Genomic DNA, 17,228 nt, shown 5'->3' on the forward strand with positions numbered 1-17,228 from the left:
CGGTCCTCTATGACTACTAGCTCATGTCCACGTGACCAGACCTACGTAAGAGGGTGGGCGGAGTCAGCTTCAGGCCCTCTGAAACGCCAAGCATCACGGGATTTGTAGTTTACTAAAGTCTTTAATCAGCTATCGCCTGCGCCGGGCAAAATAAAAGCTCAATATTTTAAGCATAAAATTATCCGCAAGTCGTCTAGATAATGTATGAACATTCTCCAGTCAGATACCCCAGTGTAAGGTTGGCCTAGAGAGCGATACCGCTTATAACATGGGTGTTTCCGGACCAGGCGTCGCTGAAGGCAGCCTTACTGGGGTCCTGGCAGCGGCTGGGTCTCTCGGTGGCTTCTGGGAGTCGATCTTTCCGCAGTCGGCCCGGAATCAGGCAGGATGGGTGAGTGAGGCTCCGCGGGTGAAACGGCTGCTGTGCGGCCGGGAGGGGACGGTGCTATGCGGGGAGCGGGCGGCAGCTCCCGGTTGTCGGCGGGAGCGCGGCGGGGCTCGGCGAGATGAGGCGCGGGGACTGGTGTCTCCATGAGGCGCAGTGAGGAGGCGCCATGACACCGCCGTGCAGTGAGCGCGGAGGCCGCGTGTCCTCTGTGCTAGAGAGCAGGGAACCGATCACACGGGTCAGAGACTGACAAAAAAACCCTGAAAAATCCGATATACTTTCCTCTCTAGTGGTTTGGTTTGTTGACTTGCTGCCATTTTTCTGAATTGGTGACTTACAGGGGATAACGGAAAAAAAAATAAAAAAAGTTCATCAAACCCCAAAACTTGCATTTTGTCCTCCCACCCGCACACCGGTCCTTCGCTCAGCCATGGTTGGGCTGGAAAGTTCCCATTCCGTCCCTCAGTGATGACCTGTGATGCGCGGAGCCTCCGGGCCGGCGGTGTTGATGCTTCGGCCCCGATCTTCTCTCTTGATCTGCGCCATTAGGTCCACGGAGCAGATGCGTGAGGCCGTGGTCACCTTCCATCATAAACACTGATATTATTATAGGATTCACTGGTGAAAACTTCCAGCTGTTCTCTAATTCGTCTTTAGGGGGCTGATACCCAGCAATCCACAGAGCTAGTGGTAATGTGTAGACTGGCGGGGGTCCTAGGAGTCTGACCCCACCGACCTACAAGCTGGCACCGATCCTGTGTATAAGTGATACATTTCATCTATTAAAATCTGCTGGCTGTATCTTCCAGCTGTCACCCACCCTCTAATGGCTGCGATCACTGATGACTCTGATCTCGTGGTTTTTTTTTTTTTTCTTTTTTCATTAAATGCCATGGGAAACATTGGCTGCAGGGGTTTCTTTACCAGCCTGTGGATCAGCAGTGGCCGTCTGCTCTGCCATCCGCCATGTCCTCTGTCAGGCTGCGTCAGTCATGCGCGCTGTCCACGTCAGAAGGAGTTAAACCCAATTAGTGGGCAACGGGATGGAGGAGTGGTGGGGGCGCAGAAGGGAAATATTCGGTATATAAATGCAGCCTGAGAGAGTTGGAGAGGAAAAAAGCCAGAAGGCAGGAAAGTTACTTAAAATGTGTCAAAAAAAGGCCACATGATTGGGGTTACTGCAAACTATAAAAATAAGAACTTGGTAAAACAATCTACACAGCAAAATAATTGCCGTATCTATCCCCCATTTCTGTAGAAATAAAGTAGTGCATGGAAAATGCTGTCATGTGCCTCAAGGACATGAACATGCCCTCGCAGCGCTAGACCGGGGGAAGGGGGGCAGAAAGTTATTGCAATCGGAAAGCCATAAAATCCTTACGGCAGTATACTCTAACCTGTGACTCTTTAAGTTGGTGTGAAACTACGATTCCCAGCAATCCCGGGCAGCTGACATACATTTTACCAACATATTTCTCTCTTCTCAGGTAAGTGCCGTGGTCTTCGTACAGCAAGAAAGCTCCGCGACAACCGTCGTGAGCAGAAATGGCACGACAAGCAGTACAAGAAGGCCCACCTGGGGACTGCGCTCAAGGCTAACCCTTTTGGAGGCGCTTCCCACGCCAAAGGCATCGTCCTGGAGAAAGTGTAAGTGGCCGGACTTGTGTCTTGTACCGTAATTAGAAATGATCAATAACTTTGCAGCACTTTAGTGGTGTGACAAAAAAAGCCATGTTTTTCTAATCCTAATACTGCATTTATTCCAGAATTTGGTGAAATTTGGAGCACAGATCTGCACCTACTTCTAGACAGAGATGCCCCCAAATATATTAATCGGGGTGGCAGGATTTGTGCACTGAAGTATATATGTCCACTATGTGCAGCAAGGAGCAACTTGTGTGATCACAATCCCACTCTGTAGTCAGATTTGATGTTTTCGTAACTTATCTGCAGATTTTCCCTTGGATTTGGGAAATTTCACTTTTCATTGCAAATGGTGAAATCTTCTGAATCTGCAAAAAAACCAATTGACCTATTGTGCCCCGCAGATCAGCTTCATGTCTTTTCTGCACTCAAATTCACATAGAAAATCTGCAGCATATGTGAACTAAGCCTGACTGCAGTATTATTTTGCTATTTCAGTGTACATTGTATATATAAAGTTCCCTCAGGGAGAGAAATAAAATAGGACTCTTGTGGGTGTGATACCTCTTACCTACCAAACTACTTTTTTAGTGTACATTGTGTGATCCGCAGCCTTCTCTTATTCTGATCTCTCCATATGTTTTTAGTGGTGTTGAGGCCAAACAGCCAAACTCTGCCATCAGAAAGTGCGTTCGAGTGCAACTCATCAAGAACGGCAAGAAGATCACCGCCTTCGTTCCCAATGACGGCTGCTTGAACTTCATTGAGGTAATTTTGGTTGGGGGCAGCAGTCAGGAGAGGGGTCGGACTGGCTTCACGTGATGACCCCTGTCCCCGGGATGTTGGTCAATAAATTATAAAGGGATCTGGAGCGCGGTCTCCCAGACTAAACTGAGCGGCTGCAAATCTTGACCTCAGCAGAATAACTTGCTTACAGTGAACAAAAGGGATTACCCTAACCAGGCAAGTGTTCTCCTATCTGCAAGAGAACAGCTTGCTAGTGTCCTACTGCTGAGAACAGGTCTCTGGTTTCATGCACGTGGGGGTCCCAGCGGTCAGACATCAGTTATCCCCTATCCTGTAAGTAAGGGATAATTTGCCTGGTTGGCAAATAAAACCTCCAGGAAACCGCATTTAAAATATCCCTCTAATATTATGATCTAATGTAACAGTGACTTGTGGGTGAAATCTCCTGCTTGGTTTTTGCATTTCATTATTACAAGACTAGTAAATGAAGGTTGGGCCTCGCCCACTGAGGCCGCCATGGGCCGTGCGTTACTGCATCTTCAGTGATTCTTTGTGACACGTACATTTCCCCTTTTTCTCTCAGGAGAACGATGAAGTTTTGGTGGCTGGATTCGGTCGGGCCGGTCACGCTGTTGGTGACATTCCCGGTGTCCGGTTCAAGGTTGTGAAAGTAGCCAACGTGTCGCTGCTGGCTTTGTACAAAGGCAAGAAGGAGAGACCCAGATCTTAGACGTGTTCTGCCATCTCCTCGTACAATAAACAGTTTTCTCACACTCTGGGTTGTTACCGCAGCACATCTGGTTATTTGCGCTCGTATTTTTTACATTGGGGTCCGACCGATCACACACGACTGCTCGGTGGGGAGGAGACGGCGTCCTATGGCGGGCTGCTTCCTGCAGTTGTTTCTACGGTGATTAGCGGACTTGTGTACTAGTAACTAGAGTTGAGCGAATTTGTTCGGGTCCCTGCTTATTTGGCAAGTTATAGCGCTTACCAAATAAGCTACAGTGGGAACCTAGATACATGAAGCGGGTCAGCGCCACAGGTGCATGGACCACGCCTGTGTCAGTCGCAGTACATGCATGGAGAGCCCACATGCATGTGTCGTGACTGGTATTGATGGACTACAGAATATTTTAATCCTGACTGCAGCTCCCCTTTAATAATAACCAGTATATTTCACACCAGACACAACTTCATCTATTTCAAGTTTAAGGTTCTTTATTTTCACTTTTATAAAATAAAAATAAATTGAAGACCTCATCATTGTTCACGAATACAGCAGCGATCAGACGCTGCGGCAGTGCGGAGGATAAGACACGGTATAACCAGCGTTTGTGTAGCCGCATGGGCACAGCCTTCGGCTTCAGAACCAGATACTGTGTCGGAGAGAAAAAATAATCTGTCCCTAATGGTTTGTTCTTCCTGCTTCATGGTACACATTGGTGGTGATGAAGAGTAGTAAATATTCGTGTCTGTGGCTCCCTGAGCTCACCGGAGTCTGGGCAGTGTGAGGGGCTCGTGCTTATAGGGCCACATTCACACATCCATCTGCTTTTTCTTGGACCATGCACAGACCTGTCGTGCTTCCATCTGTTTCATCTTTTTTATAATGCATTAAGAGTCGAGGGATAAAATTGTAACTTCAGTTTATAAAAATGCATGACACCAGTGAAGTTGTATATAGAGTTGTGAATGTGGCCTTAGGCTGTTGTACATGGGGACGAGACCTGCGGCCGGTCTGGACATTGCGGTCTGTACTTGCACTGTGAATGTTAGATGTGTAAGGTCGGCCTTATGATCTCAGCACTCTCTGGAAACCAGGATAATCTGAGCTGGGGCGTGCTCCAAACACAAGTGGGGGCATCGGCAGAGACCCTCAGTGTTAGAAAAGCTGCAGTTCCTCTTTAAGAGCCCATCACAAAGTATTGGGGGCTGTGAAAAGTTTAGATCGTTTTTTTGGAGGTGCGTGGAGCAGACCGGGCATCGTGCTGTTTGCAGGACGAGTGCCAGCCCAGTATATACGTGTGTAAGTTGATGTGACTTGTTCTGGGACAGTTGATGGAACGGCACCAGTTCTGGACCTCAGCCTAGTGTCGCATTTGGGGGACACTAGAGGGTGCCGTGTTCTTGCTTGTGCTGCCGCAGGGCCTGGAGGAAGATCTGCTTCACCTGAGTGATCATGTCGTGGTAGAGCCGCAGGTCGTCCTCCTTGGTCTTCAGTGCGCTCTTCAGGGCCGTTTTCAGAGCTTCGTTTTCATCGACCTGAATGTCGAGCCTGAAATATAGATGTGACACAGAGGAAGATTGAGTTGCTCATGGGCACAGCTGTATATGGGAACTAATACGGCCTCTATTACAGCTCCTAAAGGCACTTGCACAAATCCCACAGGTTCTGTTGCCACCATATACAGGGTGGGCCGTTTATATGGATACACCTAAATAAAATGGGAATGGTTGGTGATATCAACTTCCTGTTTGTGGCACATTAGTAATGGGAGGGGGGGAACTTTTCAAGATGGGTGGTGACCATGGCGGCCATTTTGGATCCAACTATTTTTTCCAATGGGAAGAGGATCATGTGACACATCAAACTTATTGAGAATTTCACAAGAAAAACAATGGTGTGCTTGGTATAAATGTAATTTTATTCTTTCATGAGTTATTTACAAGTTTATGATCACTTATAAAATGTGTTCAAAGTGCTGCCCATTGTGTTGGATTGTCGATACAACCCTCTTCTCCCACTCCTGACACACTGATGGCAACACCGCAGAAGAAATGCTAGTCTAAGGGGGACAGATTCCTTGTAGGAATGCTCGGACCTGACACCCATAATGTGGTGGTGCACCATCTTGCTGGAAAATCTCGGAGCGCGCCATCTTCAGTCCATAAAGAGGCAACACATCATCATGGAGCAATGTCAGATATCCAGTGGCATTGAGGTTTCCATTGATGAAGAATGGCCCCACTATCTGTACCCCATATACCACACCATGCCATCTATAATGGGTGTCAGGTCCGAGCATTCCTACATGAACAGTTTCCTGGACAGTGGATTGGTCGTCGTGGGCCAGTTGAATGGCCACCAAAGTCTCCCGATCTGACCCCCTTAGACTTTTATCTTTGGGGTCATCTGAAGGCAATTGTCTATGCTGTGAAGATACGAGATGTGCAGCATCTGAAAAAACGGACACTGGAAGCCTGTGCTAGCATTTCTTCTGCCGTGTTGCTATCAGTGTGTCAGGAGTGGGAGAAGAGGGTTGTATTGACAATCCAACACAATGGGCAGCAAGTGGTCATAAACTTGTAAATAACTCATGAAAGAAAAAGGTTATGTTAAAACCAAGCACACCATTGTTTTTCTAGTGAAATTCTCAATAAGTCTGATGTCACATGACCCTCTTCCCATTGGAAAAAAAAGTTGGATCCAAAATGACCGAGTTCAAAATGGTCACCACCCATCTTGAAAAGTTTCCCCCCTCCCATATACTATTGTGCCACAAACAGGAAGTTGATATCACCAACCATTCCCATTTTATTTAGGTGTATCCATATAAAGGGCCCACCCTGTAGAGTCTGTCACAAGGCTGGTATCCAGGAGCAGGTGAGCGATTACAGATCCATGCAGCTAAAGGGGTTTTCTAGGATTCATAAGAACTAAGAGCAGAGAATAGGGTAAAAAAAAAAAAAAAATTCCCCTTCACCATTTCTCACCCTCTGCTACAGCATCGCTGCTCTGGTTGCACACAACAATGTAATATATCCAAATGGTAATCAACTGAGCCACCCTGCATGTATTTACTCCATTCACTGCCAGCAAGCAGCCTGAATGATACAACTTCCCACCTCTGCTGCCTCTATTTCTCTGCTGTAATATATCCAAATGGTACAACTCCATACTTCTGCTGCTTGACCATTTTGCTGCATATTTAAATGTGCTTGCTAAAGCTTTGGTATAATTCATTTGTTGCACTGTATGTAATACTGCTTTAGATCTGTGACTGGGGCCTTTCTAGATCTTATCAGGTGGAAGGTGCTATAGCATTTTGCCACATCTTGGTCTAGTGCCTTTGATCATCTAACCATCCCCTGGTGTGCTGGCCCCAGCTGCCAAATTATACCCAACCATCTCCCACAATCCCTCTCTCCTGACCCTGTAGTGTGGCCTATATATGTAGTAGTTGCTAACGGGAAGCACGCAGTGTGGGGTACAGCACGCAAGCATCCCATAAGCAAAGCATCACAGAAGATAAGCATCCAGCAAAACGGCAGTTATACATGGCAGTTAGTCAGGGCAGGAGTCAGGTAACCCACACCTTGCCTTCCCCTTTAACCATGTGCTTTATTTTTATCCTCCTGTGTTCCCTTGCCATCCACATTCATCACCCTATCCCCCCTCCATCACGACTCATACACATCAGCCCCTGTATACTTCCCTCTCCCATGTACAGCTCCCACACACTCCTCACCTTCCTGAGAAACCTCAGCCCATCTTGCCCAAACACATCGCAGAAAAAAACTACTTACAATTCCAACAACTATTGGCTCTTTATCTTCCTTCTCCTACTGATTTCAGGGGACATCTCCCCCAACCCTGGTCCACCATCCCCCAACCTCGACCCCTACCCTACCTCATATCGAAACCACAATAATCTGATTAACATTACTTGCACTCCCTCATCTCAATCTTTTAATTGTGCCCTCTGGAATCCACGGTCTGCTTGTAACAAGCTTCCTTTCCTACACAACTACTTTCTGAACAACTCTCTTAATCTGTTGGCCCTCACTGAAACCTGGATTCAGGATTCTGACACTGTCTCTCCTGCTGCCATTTCCTACGGTGGCTTACAATTCTCTCACTCCCCGAGACCCACAAACAGACCTGGTGGTGGAGTTGGCATACTCCTGTCCCCACAATGCACTTTCCAGGTCATCCCCCCAGTCCCATCACTTTTATTCCCTTCTTTTGAGGTCCACACCATCAGGCTCTTCCGTCCCCTCTCCCTCAGGGTAGCGGTCATATACCGGCCCCCAGGCTCTCCCACCCTCTTCCTTGACCACTTTTCAGCCTGGCTGCCACATTTCATGTCCTCAGAACTACCAACCCTCATCCTGGGAGACTTCAACATCCCCATTAACAGCCCTAATTCCACATCTGCATCCCAGCTTCTATCACTAACCACCTCTCTAGGCCTCTCACAGCTTTCAACCTCTGAGACACATAAGGACGGTAACACCCTTGATCTGGTCTTCTGCCGGCTCTGTTCAATCTCCCACCTAAACAACTCACCACTTCCACTCTCTGACCACAACATTCTCTCCTTCACGCTCACAAATCCTCGCCCACTCCAGCTCATTCCTACCTACCACACAGTCAGAAATCTACAAGCTATTAACCCTCAGACACTTTCAGATTCCCTACACTCATCTCTGTCCCCAATCTCCTCTCTTTCCTGTCCTAATCTGGCTGTTCATCACTACAATGACACTCTTAGAAGCACCCTTGACCAAGTAGCTCCCCTCACCCTCAGAACCTCCAAACACAGAGTAAAAGAGCCCTGGCTCACATCGCAAACTCAACTTCTCCAGCGATGCTCCAGGAGTGCTGAATGCCTATGGAGAAAAACCCGCACACCAGAAGACTTCATCCACTTCAAATTTATGTTAAGAACCTATAACGCTGCCCTTCACCTTGCCAAACAGACCTACTTCACCACCCTGATCTCCTCACTAGCCAACAACCCCAAGAAACTTTTTGACACTTTTCACTCCCTCCTCAGGTCAAAAGCACAAGCCCCTATCACAGACATTTGTGCTGATGACCTGGCCTCCCACTTTACAGAAAAAATAGATAATATCCGTCAAGAAATCTGCTCCCAACCACCAAGTGCTGTGACTCCCATCCCTTCCTACATCTCCCCTGGCTCACTCTCCACATTTGATCCCATAACAGAAGAAGAAGTCTCCAGACTCCTCTCTTCTTCTCGTCCGACTACATGCACTACCGACCCCATTCCCTCACATCTCCTCCAGTCTCTCTCTCCAGTCGTCACAACCCACCTAACTACAATCTTTAATCTCTCCCTCTCCTCGGGCATTTTCCCATCCTCCTTCAAACACGCCATCGTTACTCCACTACTAAAGAAACCTGCTCTCGACCCATCCTGCACAAACAACTACAGACCAGTCTCCAATCTCCCCTTCATCTCTAAACTTTTGGAACGCCTAGTTTACTCCCACCTTACCCGTTACCTCTTCATTCACTCCCTTCTAGGCCCTTCACAGTCCGGCTTCCGCCCCCTACATTCGACTGAAACTGCACTCATCAAAGTGACCAATGACCTTCTGACAGCAAAACGTAACGGTGACCACTCTGCTCATTCTTCTTGACCTATCTGCAGCTTTCGATACTGTTGACCACCATCTCCTACTCTCTAGGCTCCAGTCACTAGGCATTAAGGACACTGCACTCTCCTGGTTCTCTTCCTATCTCTCTGACCGCTCCTTCAGTGTTTTGTTCTCTGGCTCCACGTCATCTCCTCTTCCTCTTGCTGTCGGGGTACCTCAGGGCTCAGTCCTTGGCCCCCTTCTTTTCTCTCTACACGGCCCCAATTGGACAGACCATCAGCAGATTTGGCTTTCAGTACTATCTTTATGCTGATGACACACAACTATACACGTCTTCCCCCAACCTTACCCCCGCTGTACTACAGAACGCCAGTGACTGTCTGTCCGCAGTCTCCAATATCATGTCCGCTCTCTATCTGAAACTCAACCTCTCCAAAACTGAACGTCTTCTGCTCCCGCCGTCTACTAACCTCACTAAATCTGACATTTCCTTCTCCGTGGGTGGTACCACAATAACACCCCGGCAGCAGGTGCGCTGTCTGGGTGTTATGTTTGACACCAATCTCTCCTTCACATCCCATATACAATCTCTTGCCCGCTCTTGCCGCTTACACCTAAAGAACATCTCTAGAATCCGCCCTTTTCTCACTATGGAAACAACAAAAACCCTCACTGTTGCATTGATCCACTCTCGCCTGGATTACTGCAACGCTCTATTAATTGGCCTCCCCGTCACTCGACTATCCCCTCTCCAGTCCATACTCAATGCAGCAGCCAGGATCGTCCATCTGGGTAATCGGTACTCGGACGCGTCCGCTCTTCGCCAGTCCTTACATTGGCTGCCCATTCATTATAGGATCCAATTCAAAGTACTTGTTCTCACCCACAAAGCTCTCCACAGTGCGGCACCCCCTTACATCTCTTCTCTCATTTCTGTCTATCGGCCTAGCCGATCGCTGCGCTCTGCAAACGACTTTCGACTAACCTCTGCACTAATCCGTACCTCCCACTCCCGACTCCAAGACTTCTCCCGTGCTGCTCCTATCCTCTGGAATGCTCTACCCCAAGAAATCAGGACTATCCACAATTTGCATAGTTTTAGGTGCTCCCTCAAAACACACCTGTTCAGAGCGGCCTATCACATTCACTAATCAAAGTCATTCTCTGTGTAAGTGTGCGTGCGTAGCCCATTCACTATCTCCATCCATCCTTCACTCCTGCAAGATGGCTGGACCGTCATTGTAAATACACCATTGTAAATACACACCTGTACTCTGTATCTCCCTCACCTCATTGTAGATTGTACGCTCTCACGAGCAGGGTCGTCTTATTTTGCTTTAATTATTGCATTGTTAGCGTTGTTACTTATGACTTGTGTTTTGAAACTGTTAAACTGTAAAGCGCTGCGGAATATGTTGGCGCTATATAAATAAAGATCATCATCATCATCTGCTCACTGGCCAATCACTGGCCTCGGTGGTCACGTGCCACACATGCAGGCCTGTGATTGGCTGCAATGATCACCTGAATGCTGAGCAGCACATGACTATAGCAGGAAAGTAGAGACTGGCGGAGGCCACAGGCGCAGCAGAGGTTTTTAATTGCACAAATTCCCAGCTCTTGGTTTAAACCCCTCTAAATAAACACACTGTAGTGTTCCTTGTCCCCTGCAATCGATGCCGCCTGCTCCGGAGACGACCTCTACATGGCGGGGGTCTCCCTGATGGTAAAGGGGGTGTCCACAGAAGAGAATCCCTTTAAACCACTTCGTAATTAAAATGGATCTGTGTGATTATCTGGAAGAGAAGCCACAGAGCGCGCCTGGGCGGAGGGCGGCCTTACTGTGTGCGGAGCTCCTCCACCTGCGTCTCCAGGGGGACGTTGGACGACAGCTCGCTTATTTCACTGAAATTTAGGAAGTGTCTGGAGTTGTTGAGAGATGGAGCTGCGGAGAGAAGAGAAGGCGTTAGTGAGTGAAGGGGAGCACAGCTGTGTGTGAGGACACTGAACCAGCAGGGGGCGCCAGGTATACATGAGTGATTGGAGATATCCTGTGAAGGCTCCGCGCAGTGCTCGCTGTGTGCCTATGGAGCCAGGGGAGCACAGCTGTGTGTGAGGACACTGAACCAGCAGGGGGCGCCAGGTATACATGAGTGATTGGAGATATCCTGTGAAGGCTCCGCGCAGTGCTCGCTGTGTGCCTATGGAGCCAGGGGAGCACAGCGGTGTGTGAGGACACTGAACCAGCAGGGGGCGCCAGGAATACATGAGTGATTGGAGACATCCTGTGAAGGCTCTGCGCAGTGCTTGCTGTGTGCGCCTATGGAGCCAGGGGTGTTATATCCAAAGGGAATTTGTCGTTATATTCCGCGCTGCTGCTGAGACAAATTCCAGGAGAATGCTGTACGATTGCAGTGGTTTTATTCAATGCGTTTCAGGGGGTCTCATGCCCCCTTCACCAGGAAATACCACACAGTACATACAGGTGTCACAGACATAGTTTTGAGAGGACGCTGGATTTCAAAAAATGAGCGCCAACAAGTCAGGTGCTGCAGTGTCAAAGTTCAATGACATCACATAGTTAACAATACAAGTGGAATATATTACAAAGATATGCATAGTCTATAAAATTGGTGACTTCTCTTGCATTTCCAGGAAATAAGCCCGGTTTACGGTTTTAACAGAGGGGAAGAAAACAGAAAAAAGACAAAAAAGACCGGATATCTACTTGAATGGACAAGAACCTGTAAAAAAAGGGTTATTCCTGTTCAAAGGTGGATGTCTCACAACTATCATGGGGGCGGCGTGGCCTAGCTCTGGGCATGTAAAGTCGCAGGAGCTTGGAGCTCTAAGATCCCTCATTAAAGCTACAAAAAGCTTAAATTGAGGCATAAGAACAAGTTTTTGTGGACTCAGTTGGCAGACTTAGCTTATAAGCTTTAAAACAAGACCAGGATCGAGTCCGTAGCTTACAGGAATCGGGAGATATCCAGCTGTAAGTAAGGTGTCTTCCCTGCCTGTCTTTAGTCACCATGTTGGATCCACCATCTTGTTGCTGAGGTACCAGAAATGGAGCTCATTCTCCTTAACCGAGGACTCTAAAATCAACACCACAACATAGGAGCTGGCAATATTTCTACAAGAAGAACACGGGACCAAAGAAGTCACAGAATACTACTAAAGGAGGAGATGAAAGAGAGTACAGAGATACTAACCAAGCTTTTGTGGAGTGGTGTCAGAGGAACCACCTTAGGATTAATTCCGGGAAGACCAAGGAATTGGTGGTGGACTTTCTTAAGGGAAAAAATAAAAGCTGATAGAGAGAATCCAAACAACAGATTCTCTCTGATATCAGCTTTTATTACTCGGCTGATTTGCTGCAAGTCCTGTGTTTTATGCTTATAGAGTTAAGACAAACTCATATAATGACTCTATACCTTCCAGTTTGTATAAAAATAGCAGCTGGTATGTAATTAGTAAAATATTCCTGTGAGCTATTGCTCAGGCTGCGGCTGTTGTCTGCTTGTATAATTGCCGGTATAAATAAAACAGGATAGGATAGAGTTAAATCTCCGTGATAATTGTCGCCTACTTCCTGAACTGGGTCAAGGGGGCATCCCAGGACAGAGCTGGCCCTTCTAATCAGTTTGTCCAGCCTATTCCTGTCCCTGGTTGATATGCCACTACCCCAGCACGCCACACCAAAGAAGATGACTGATGCCCCAACAGAGTTGAAGAAGGATGCAAGGAGTGCCCCCCTAACTCCGAAGGCTCTCAGCCTTCTGAGCAGATAAAGCCTACTGTGGCCCTTCCTGTACACTGCATCCAAGTGATGGGCCCAGTCAAGCTTATTATTGAGGATCACACCAAGGTACTTATAGGTGTCGACTATCTCAATGTCATTTCCCTGAATGTTCACCACTACTTGTGGCGTTTTCTTGATATTTGTTGTGAGTTTGGTTCTGTTAGCAACAACCCCTCCAAATTGTCAATTAAAGGGGCAGTGTCTGTATATTTCAAAATGACGTCAAAATCCTCGATGTTGGAAAATTACAAATTCAGTGAATTATCTTGAGAGAATCTCCCAGTGCTAAAATTACTTATTGTTCCCTTTAAGAATTAAAGAGGTTAATTTACAATATTCTATATTTACAATCCTACCTACCTCTGTGTGATTTCCATTGAACTCTTGTTATATAATCCTTACTGACTATCTGGATATTTGAAGGATTCTGCTGTTCAGCAAAACCTATTTTCTGTTGCATTACTCTAGTTGAATTCTAGTTGCTGAAATCTACATAGACTCATTTTGTTGAAATCTCGCTTTCACTCACATTGAAGTCTAGTTTATTTAAAGGGGTGGAGAATTTGTTTCACACAACTGTAGACAAGGCTGTGGAGTCGGTAAGCCACAGTTGCGACTCCGACTCCTGGATTTTATCCGGCTCCGACTCCGGCTCCGACTCCTTCATAAATGGCCAATTCATAACAACAAATTTACTGTTGTAAAATATTAAACATCGTGCTTATTCAGTTTCTCACCATCATATAAGTAATCAGACCACTTAGAGCAAAAACTACATTTATTAGAATACAATTAGAATATAGCAAATAACTTTTATAAACTTTTCTAAACTGTAAGTAAATATGCAATAAACACTTTTATGCAGTTAATAAGAAATCTATAAATTTGTCCTCAGAAAAAGTATTGCCTCTGTCAGATCCTCCTTCATGGATGCCCTCAAATCTGATCTAATTATTTTGAGAGCAGAGAACAACCTCTCTACACTAACTTGTGTTGGTGGCAAAGCAGTAACCACTCGGGCAACATCTCTGACAATGTCAGGATACAGAGGAATCGCTTGTTGCACTGTTATTTTTGATGAACGATCAAATTTCTCAATTTCTTTTAGTGCACATGAAAAATTCTGCTGAAATGTACTGACTGTGTTCCTTGATGGGGATGATTCTTCTTCTATGCGGGAACGCTTTGCACGGTCCTTGTGATCCAAATATTTTTCGAAATTAAATTCTTCATCAGTTGATGATGAGGGTGAAGATGTGGCAGGACGACCAAATTCTTCTTGTTCCTCCTGACTGTTCTGCAACCCTTTCATCCTTACTGCTATTTCAAACAGAGCTTCTTTTCCTTTACTTAGCCGTTGATCATCTAGAAGAATCTGATGCATTGGGTCTACATAAACAGCTGCCAAAAGAATGTTATTTTGTAATAGTAGCTCCTCTCTCCGTTTCATTGATGTAGCAATGCCACTTGCAATTAACCCTCCTCTTTGGGACAGGCGAAACATCAGGTTCTTCCACTCCTTTAAGAAAATACCTGGAGTTAAGTCCTCTGCTTGTAATTTTTTAGTCACTGTAAATGGGTGCTCTAGCAATTTTTCCAGCTCAGTCACCTGATTCCACTGACTTTCATTTAGCGTCAGTTGAGGGTTAGCCATGTCTACAAGAAAGGTTTTCAGTTCAACCAAGCGCTGAATCATTAAGTAAGTACTGCCCCATCGTGTGGCTTGATCAATAATTGCCCCTTTTCCAGCACGTCTCTTCAAAATTGAGTCAACTTTAGGGGTTCTGGCAACAGTAGCCAATTTTCTCACCTTGCCAATCAGTGCAGCAGCATGTCCTTCTTGCAGACTGTCTCTTATAGCCAGCTGTAGCGTATGCACAACACAGCGCATGTGATGAATGAAAGAACATATTGACACAGTTTCAACAAGATCATCTAAACTATCATGTTGCTGTTCATCTGAAGCAACTTCAGTTTGCTCCTCAGTTACAATGCTGTGTTCCTCTATTTCAAACATTTCTGTGTCTGTGGACCCAGAATGTTCTTCTAGCTGCTGGTCACCATCATTACTCTCATTCATTAGCTTAATAGTACTTATCATATTTGAAGCATTGTCAGTTACGACAGAAAGAACTTGCTCTTTTTTAGGTTCATAGTCTTGCAGAACCTTTTCCACCAAGACCTGGAAACTCACTGGTGTGATGAGCTTTGGTGTCTTTTACTGCCAATGTCTTGGTACCTATTTCATTTTTGTCACAAACAAATCGGACATTGATGGCAAAATAGTTCACTCTGTGACGTGTGCAGGCATCCATTTTAAGAAACAGAAAGCGTCCCTTGAGAGTTTTTTTAAGTTCTTCCTTTTGTTTAAAAGCTTCTTCGATTACTAATTTTCTAATACTCTCTCTCTCCAGAGAAACACCAAGCTTGCGGGCCATTTCCCCATTCAGACACATAAAAGCTGGTCGTGAAAATAATGAAATAGGCACACTATCCTTTACAACAAGCTCTATGATCTGTTTTTTAAATGTATCTACTGTCATTGTCTCAGTAACTTTGTCACTGACAAAATATCTTGCAACTGATGGCTGCAAAGTTCTCTGCTCCTTTGTTTGGCTGGAAGAGCTGGGCACTGGTTCATTGGTTTGGATGCAGTCTTTCTCATCCACTGCTTTCAGTACTTCTGGATGAAAGCGCTGTAAATGTCTCTTTAGATTAGAAGCTCTGGTAGGAGCATTTTTATCTTTGCCTGAATATGCACTCATCTTGGCTTCACAGCATTTGTTTTCGTCTGGATCATTTGTCATACACTGACAGACATAATGTTTTCTATCTTGAGTGATGGTGAAATGTTCAAATACAGCTGATTTAATGTGATGCTTCTTTGACATTCTCAGGTTTTTAATTCTGCATTCACAATCCAAATGACCATTGTTTTTCCTAAAAACAATTGTACAAAATTATTGCCAGGTCGTACAACTGATATAGTGGTCAGTAATACTGTTATTATTCCTCATGTACTCACAGTTAACTGATGCAAAGTTTGTTGAAAGGATAATACTTCTTACAGTCTTCCTCTTCTGAGTAGCAGGCAGCTGTGAGATGCTTGGAAGACGCACACCTAGTATGATCTAGTCTAGAGGAGGAGCTTTACTACTAAGAATTTGCAACACATTTTCACTTTCCGTTTCATACATTGTAAGTAGGGGGGTTGGGGCAGCATGAGGTTAACCAAGTATAAGATTAGATAAGGGCAGTGGAGAACAGTGACACACAAGAAGTAAGAAATGTCTCTATCTCCAGCAGAACTGCTTATCACTGTTGTTCATAGTTTGATAGAACATATATATTTTAGTAACATTTATAAAATTCATATGAAAGTTCAATTATGAAATATTAATACATTTTTTTTTAAAGCTGGAGTCGGAACATTTCTACCGACTCCGACCAAAACTAACTCCGACTCCACGAGTCCGACTCCGACTCCACAGCCCTGACTGTAGAACATTAATTATATGAGGCTACAAATTCTTACAAGTCTTGTCCTCAAGATAATTCACTGAATTTGTAATTTTCCAACATAGAGGATTTTGACGTCATTTTGAAATATACAAACACTGCCCCTTTAATTGACAATTTGGAGGGGTTGTTGCTAACAGAACCAAACTCACAACAAATATCAAGAAAACGCCCTATAAGTCTTTCCAACCAAATTTCACTGCTCTTGCTATTATTGCCCCTTTATCTGACTACTCAGAGGGATAATTAAAAAAAACAATTAAATTTATAGCATTAAGGCCTGTTTCACACATCAGTTTTTTCCCATCAGTCAAGATCCGCCAATTTTTGTAAAAAACGGATCCGCCAAAAAAGGGGCGGATCCGTTTTTTACACCCATAGACTTACATTATTGGAGGATCCTGACTGACTGTCGTCCGTCACACCCGTTATAGTATGGATCCGCCAAGATTTTAGCGGCTCCCGGGAGGATGGGACGGACCCTGCAACATTTTTTTGCAGCGACGGTCCGCTATTTTCACTCCGGGAGGCATTTTAACCCTTGACTACCATCCTGGGAGCCGCTAAAATATTCTCTCGCCGGGATCCCGCGATTCCTCCCTCACGCCGGGATCCCGCTATGTCCTCTACTACATCAGCGATTTTTCACCGCGGCTCCTTTAACTTTACCAGATCAGTGGATCCCAACGCTCCAACGGACCGCTGGCTCCGTTGGTTTTTCGACGCCTACGGATGCGTTCTTCATTTTGGCGGATTTCAACTGACAACAAAAAC

At 45.7% G+C, this 17,228-nt stretch overlaps 2 protein-coding genes across 4 annotated transcripts in view; one reads left to right on the forward strand and one right to left on the reverse strand.

Annotated features, from left to right (window-relative positions):
* The first annotated feature begins 234 nt into the window (after window positions 1-234).
* RPS23 (ribosomal protein S23) lies at window positions 235-3,555 on the forward strand. Its single transcript, XM_073582192.1, has 4 exons — window positions 235-391; window positions 1,876-2,035; window positions 2,680-2,800; window positions 3,363-3,555. The coding sequence occupies exons 1-4, from the start codon at window positions 388-390 to the stop codon at window positions 3,507-3,509; spliced, it is 432 nt and encodes a 143-aa protein (XP_073438293.1). The 5' UTR covers window positions 235-387; the 3' UTR covers window positions 3,510-3,555.
* Window positions 3,556-3,980: 425 nt separating this feature from the next.
* CCDC13 (coiled-coil domain containing 13) overlaps window positions 3,981-17,228 on the reverse strand; it is a 45,236-nt gene continuing 31,988 nt past the window's right edge. For all 3 annotated transcript variants that reach the window (XM_073582189.1, XM_073582187.1, XM_073582188.1), the window contains exons 14-15: window positions 10,973-11,075; window positions 3,981-5,057 (exon numbers count right to left, since the gene is read on the reverse strand). In XM_073582189.1, the coding sequence (XP_073438290.1) occupies window positions 4,892-5,057; window positions 10,973-11,075 (269 nt within the window). In that variant the 3' untranslated portion in view covers window positions 3,981-4,891. The remainder of the gene's footprint in view (window positions 5,058-10,972; window positions 11,076-17,228) is intronic.

This window comes from Dendrobates tinctorius, unplaced genomic scaffold, assembly GCF_039654945.1.
Source record: "Dendrobates tinctorius isolate UK_male_01 unplaced genomic scaffold, ASM3965494v1 ptg000070l, whole genome shotgun sequence".
Classification (NCBI taxonomy): domain Eukaryota; kingdom Metazoa; phylum Chordata; class Amphibia; order Anura; family Dendrobatidae; genus Dendrobates; species Dendrobates tinctorius.